The 7,164-nt window shown below is 31.0% G+C and overlaps 1 protein-coding gene across 1 annotated transcript in view; it reads left to right on the top strand.

Annotated features, from left to right (window-relative positions):
- Window positions 1–5,952, top strand: part of LOC143226309 (uncharacterized) — a 32,014-nt gene extending 26,062 nt beyond the window's left edge. Inside the window, exon 5 of the mRNA XM_076457100.1 lies at window positions 1,197–5,952. Within this exon, the coding sequence (XP_076313215.1) occupies window positions 1,197–1,247 (51 nt within the window). The 3' untranslated portion in view covers window positions 1,248–5,952. The remainder of the gene's footprint in view (window positions 1–1,196) is intronic.
- The last annotated feature ends 1,212 nt before the right edge of the window (window positions 5,953–7,164 follow it).

Here is a 7,164-nt window from a genome sequence, read left to right on the forward strand (position 1 = left end):
CCTAACAAAATTGCGAGACACTTTCAGATATTAAGCTTCACATCGACACATCCTCTGGAGAAATAAAGATAACTAGTTAGTGGTGTAGAAAGTAGTTGCAAAGTGGGGGTGCTTGGCTATACAAGCAGTCTTTATAATAAGGGATTGAAAGTACAAGGAGCTACTTAGAACACCTCAATCTAGAGGGGTCAATCACCCAGAAAATTAATATATTTTGCAGTTTCTACAAAAGGGAAATAAAAGTGGCTACTACATTCCCTCTGGTTCCAATGCCTCTTCTAGTGTCTGAGCTAAAACAACACAACTTGCAGCAGTTCATTCAAATGTTTAATGAGTAGATTTAGTAAATGGAGTATGGTATATCGATAGATTTAATTATATCTTTTATGGATTTATGTATAATGTATTTAAAACCCAATGAAGAAGTTAATTCATGAAGTGTTATATAAGCACTTTTATATATATATATTTTTTTTCATATCTGGTACTTGTTTAAAAACAGCAACAACAAAAAGCTTATTCAAGTATTATAAGCAGAGTATAAGATACACTATAACTGGTTACACATTTAAAGTTTAACTACATTATTTATATTGCCTGTAAAACTGAGCATGTAACTGATTTTCTGGGTATTTGTACCCTGTAATAACTTGTACACATTTTGTTACTGTTTGGATATTTCTAAATTATGTGCAACTGATTAAATTAATGTCCTGGTTCTAACTTGTGTCCATGATCTTAAAGCTTTAGTTTTCATATTATAGTATGAAAAGAAAAAATATTATACCGTGTTTGATTAAACTTCATTAACCTGTGGACTTGTTTAGGTCATTATCACTTCTATACTTTTCAGGACCAGCTATTGTATGTAGAACTTTCTGAGTATGGTACTCTGCAAAATTGTATTTGGTTCATGAAAGGGTCCACAAGTTGAAAAGATTGAAAACCATTTACTTACTGTTCCATGGATCAAATAGTTTATTTTCTAATAGTTTTTATTTCTCTAATGTGCACTTACCAAGTTACCCAAATGTCTTCATGTTTTCTGATACGTGAATAAAATGTTTCATTTATGTATACCTCTAAGATCTTTTGAGAGAACTTTATAATTGTACAAATGTTAGAAATGTATGCTGCCATGTTTGTGTGTATATATGTTGTGCTTAACAGAATCTAATCCTCTGTTTCCCTTACAGCATCCTGGTCGTGATCCTGTACCAAAACTAGCATTTGATGGAGGACTTTAAATAAACTGACTTATTGTTTAAAGCAAGACCAGCCAGTTTTCAAAGAGAAAACAAAGAGTGCTGAAGACGAGCTGTTTTGTGTTTTGTTCATCCATTTGTAGTTGATCTATTCACACTAAGAAAAGTCATTTGAATGAAAAATGTTTTACATACTTCTATTTAAATGCAAGAAGACAACCTGAAAAATACGATCAATCTTTTATGTATATGATAGATCAGTAGGTTTGTTTTTAAGTTAAAATACTTTACCGTTGTAATTATCTTTTGAGCCTCATGTATTTGAAATGCTTAGAATTACTCATGTATACATGATTCTACTGACATCTCTCAAGAGTTTCTACCTAGTGATAAGTGATTTACTGTTTCTGTTAATGTGATGTTTAAAGGAAAATTTTAATACTGGATTTCTAGTCATTTTCTTCAAAATTTTTGTGTATATAGAATTGTCTATTTATGTTTTGGGGTGTGGGTTTCCAACATAACTGTTTCAGAGTAGCTTTATTGAACCTGGTTCTTTAAAGATAAGGTTTTGATGAAAGGTTACACAAAAAAAGAATGAATTGGAAGTTACTACATTTATGAGAAGTTTGTTGTTTTTTTTTAACAAAACTTAGAACTCTGATTTTATAAAGATGCAATTTGTTTAAGACTCAGTGGTGATTTATTAATAGCCAGAGCATATCATATAGATCATTAAATACTCTTTATTTTCATTTGAAAATAATTTATTGTGTGTATGAGATATTGTACATTATTATAAGTCTAATATTTTGTTATTTTATTTAAAAGGTTAGAATGTGTGTGTGTGTGTGTGTGTGTGTGTGAACTATTTATCAAAAGATATTTTTAAACATGTGTTTGTGCATATGAATATGATTATTTTACAACACTAAGGTTTAATTTTATCTTTACATAATACACTAGAACAAAATAATGTTTTAAAATGTAAATTTTGTAGTTTAACAAAGCTACATGATGGGCTGTGTGTGCTTTGCCCACTATGGGTGTAAAAATCCAGTTTCTAACAGTGTAAGTCTTCAGACATGCTGCTGTGCCAGTAGGGAGTAGAATATAATGACTGTTTCTTTTCATTGGTAATTGCTGTAGATTACCTCAAGTTACAAATGAGTTCATTACATCATGGGTAGATGATGTAAAATTAACTAAATTAATTTACACTGTATTTTGTAATATAATAATGTACCAGAAAATTGGCATTTTTAATGCAGTTATGTTGTGCAAACTGTAAGACAAAATTGACATAAAGTAATCACAAAGTTTTAATAGTGTTTTATCAGATCTATATCAATATTAAAATATTGAGTACCAATTTGTTGATAAGAAAATATGGCATTTTCCAAAACTCTACATGAGACTAAGTTCAGATGCATTATTCTAGTCACTAATTGAATCTCAGCACATTTTGTAAAGTGGAGTGTTTTTAATGACTAATTACTACTAATAAAAACAGATTTCCTCATGCACTGTTAACTACAAAATTCAGGGTTCATATGTATCAAGGATATTAGTGGAAACTGAAAATTGCCTGAGAAGATTCCATCTCAAGAAAGCTAAAATAACCAGAAAAACATAAAACTTTAGAGTTTGAAAGAAAAAGCATAAAAAATATAAAACATTACTATCTATATATACACATAAAAAGTTTGAACTTTAGTTGATAAATGAAAATGTCCCTGGATTCATTTTATTTAATTATATAGAAAAAAAAACTTGTTCGAATGCTTTTCATTCAGAATTGTGGCTTTAATGAAAAGAGGAATTTACAGCATAAACAGTGTCACATGCAAATTTTCCCTCTACTTGTATGATTTTTCATGTTTTATTTAAGCAATGTAATTTTAATTTTTTGTTATTATGAAATTTTTTTAGATTTATGTAGACATAAGAATAAAATATGAAAGAAACGGCTTTTATAAGTTATTTAAATTCCTGTTTCAGGTATGTAAACATGTTTGATTTTCTGTGTTATACTTTATCAATTTAAAGGTAATTGCTGTGAGTTTACTCAAAAATTTATAAAAAATAAATTTTGAAAACTTAAGATTCATAATAAAATTAAATATGTACAAGGACTTTAATACAGGTGTTATGTATGTCTCTTGACGAGTACTTGTATTAAAATCCTTCATTGCGTAAAAAATGTTTCATAGTAATTCAGTTTTATAACTTTTGCAAAAATGGCTATATCAAAAAGTATAAATATAAAAGACGATGGTACGAAGAGGTGATTTTTCTAAAGATGCATTAGACTTAAGCTACATAAGTATCCTGTGACTAATAATATACACTTATGTACATAGTAGCTGATTAAAATAGTTACATTTATACTTGACCTTTAACATTCGCTCTTTGTTTGTGATACCATATACATTGTTTTCTAAGCAATGCTAATGAAAGATTCACATGCACTGTAACTATTTTAAGAAGACAGTAACATGTGGCATTCATGCACAAGTGACTAAAATACTTGCATGTAACTTGTATCCAGTGACATTTTAAATGTATTTTCTTCATGTGTTTAAAGACAACAGGTGAATATAGTTTTTTGCATCTTAAATTTACTTTGAGTTCCTTTTTATATCTTTAATAATTAATTATATATCTTTTTAATATTAAGAAACAAGGATATTTGTTTAATTAAGAAGATTGCATTAAGTTAGAAATGTGTATTTTTTAGGAAACTGCAGTTTAGAATTTATTTCTGCAAATGTAGATATTTTAGGAAATTGATTAAAAAAAAATCGAAACTGAGTGACTTAATTATGCTCATCCTATTTCTCTAAGACTGTTGTAGTAAAGAAAGACGAATCAGTTCTCATGTGCTGTATGCATATGCATTTCTATTTTTGATGTCATAGCTTTTAGTGGACAACAGGTTTTTTCATTGCTGTAGCAAAATAAGTATTTTCATTACTGATTTCTAATGTATTAATGTGTGAATTCACCCACACCCACAGTCCACTGTATGTATGTTCTTAATGTGCTTCCCATAACCATAAACTTTTTCATGTACATGTTTCTTAACCTGTGATATTAGACTATGTACTTTGGCTAGTTATTTTTAATCTACTTCTTTCTGTGTTTGTAGCCAGGGGTGAAGTTTAGAAAACAAAAGTAGAGGTATTTAATTTGGGAAGTGGATCTGCCATTGAAAAAAAAAGATAAACATATAAACAAAAAACATGAGAACTTGAGTATCAAGGAATAAATGTTTTTTTATGGAACAGTGAAATGTACGTGCATCTGAGAAAACAGCTCAAGTAAATCTTGGTACTAGTAATGCCTTAAAAATAAGTTTTGGTACTCAGTAGCTGTGAATAATGGTAACATTTCACCCTGATTTGTAGCTGTATGGCTTGTTGGTATTTAAATTACCAGGAAAATGCCTGATGTGGTTTGTGTTTTCTGTGCTCTGTTGTTTTAAATCTACAATAATATAATTAAATCACAGCTTTGGTGCACTTGGGTAGATATGATTTCTTATAAATATACTGAACTGTCAATAAATAAGCAATCCTGGCATCAGTGACACAATAGTATGGTACTTAAGGTGAGAAGCTGATTTTAAACGTACTTGCAAATTTATACATGATAGTATAAGATGTACATGTTTATTTTGTAATAAATTGTTATACTTTTGTTTTGTTTATATTTATTTATTTGTAAAAGGAAAGCATTTATATTTTGAGAAACTTCTCAATGATTTGACCTTTTCTCCAAAACCAGGAAAACCTGTGTTGTTAAAAAAAATAAAATTGTGATGGATCACAAAAATCTGTGCTATGGCTGCACTGCTCTGCATGTGGAGATAAACTTATTTGTTATTGAAGAGAGAGAGAGAAAGAGGTACATTTCTGGATAATTTATGAAATGAATGTTTCGTTTGTTGGCTTATAAATATGTGCTTCCTGCTTGATTTTTTTTGCTAGTTTTTTTTTTCCAGTTGTTTTACGAATTGTAAATAATTTGTGACTTCCAATTAGCTTTGATTGTTTAACTGTGCATTCCACATTTTAATGTAATCTAGTGAAGTACCATCTATTTTCAGAATGTTTGTTTACTATGAAATAGTTTATATAATTATCTGCCACCTTATAAAGTAGAAGGAAGACAATGTTAAGATTATCTGTTTTGATGTTGCAGCCTACACAATGTTTTATGTACGTTGTATATGTTTTGAGGTTTTGTATAAGAAATAACTTGATTGTTTTTACAAAGTGGTAAAAAACAATTACTGTTTTGCAGTTTTAATAAACTGTACTTTTTTGTTCTTGAACAAGAAACTGTCTTGAAGAAACACAAGAAGACATATTCATTTTTATGTTTGGTTATGCTAAATGTATTCAGTGTCTGGAGATGAAGTTGCAGGTTGAGACATCATGGACAAATGTTGGTGTTAAAAATGATGGATCATATGTTTAAAAGTGGAAGCATTGATTATATATATTTTGTTGATTGTGTATCAAGCTTGCATCCCTAAATTATCACTTACCTCTATAATATACAATGATTATGTTTGTACAATAACAGGCAACTTAAAATATTTGTTTTAATAGTATAATATTTAATGTATAGTCCTTTAAAGTTATGAAATGCATTTTTTTGTTGCTCAGGTATATTTAATGACAAAGAAGAGTGATGTATTCTGTAATGTGGATTATCAATAAATTTACTTAACACTTGACTGAATTTTTGTTTTTATAGACAAATGCCTATTGTATAACCAACTGCAAAATTGATTTATATTAGACAATATATTCAACAACATTAAACGTAATTATATTGTGTCACAGTTGTTTTTCCCCTCCCCAACATAATGAAATTCATACTCACAAATTCTGATGTGAAGTTGAGTAGGGCTTATATTATTGAGTAAATATATACCCAGAAGATGATCACTGTTTTGAGCTGTAACACTTTAACCGTTCTTATGCAAAGATATCCAGTGGCATATTTAGGTAGGGGCTAGAGGGGCCTCAGACCCAGGGCTCATTGGTAATTTTATTTTATATAAAATTACATGGGATGGTAGGGCCCACGAAAATGATTAGCCCCTGGGCCCACACAACCTTAAGTCTGACACTGATTCCCCTCAGTGTGGATTCTGTACATGGTGAGAGGACCTTTCAGAGAAGGTTCTGTTCTTTCAGTTTATCTCCTCTGGGATTTAAACATCCACAAACATGTTTGCCATGCATTGGTTGGCAACCTATGATGGGGAGGAGAGGATCCTGGTGTGATTGAGGGCTCAAATTCTAACACACTACATTGGCCTTTAATTCCTGTAGACGGGCACCCTTGATGTGCCCCCCCCCAGCTCAATCAGCTGGTCCACAGGGTCTGGGGTCAACCAAATATCAGCATTGGATGTTCTCAACGGGTGTTGCGGACATTGTAACTGATGCTGTTGTTTGGATATAGTGCTTATGAAATCCTGGTGTTGCTGCAGTGTCCTTGTTTTGCACTGTAGGGTTCCATTGTGGGTGGGGTCAGCAGGCATCAAAACATTTTCTCTCGAGAAGATTCTGAGCAGCAACCTTCAATTTTTTCAATAACTGTACCACATTTTCTGATATTACACTCATTATCTGACAAATCTTCAGAGCAAAGGTTTCCCTTTTTATTCAGAAAGGAACTTGCTGGCTCTCCTAAGTCAATCAAAAAACTTTGTTCTGGTGATGTATTGGTGGGAAATATCCACATCTCAACACAGTGAACTCCTCTTGCATTTGAAGGCCATGGGGATATACCCATTGAGGTTACCCCTATGCTACCTTGAATTCGTCATGATGTGTTATTATTGAGAGGGATATGAAGAACATCCCTGAGTCAGATCTTTGCTGGTTTCTCAACCCAAGGAGTTTTTGCAGTGAGCAATATCTTAACTTGCAAAGAT

This window comes from Tachypleus tridentatus, chromosome 9, assembly GCF_004210375.1.
Source record: "Tachypleus tridentatus isolate NWPU-2018 chromosome 9, ASM421037v1, whole genome shotgun sequence".
Taxonomy (NCBI): Eukaryota; Metazoa; Arthropoda; class Merostomata; order Xiphosura; family Limulidae; genus Tachypleus; species Tachypleus tridentatus.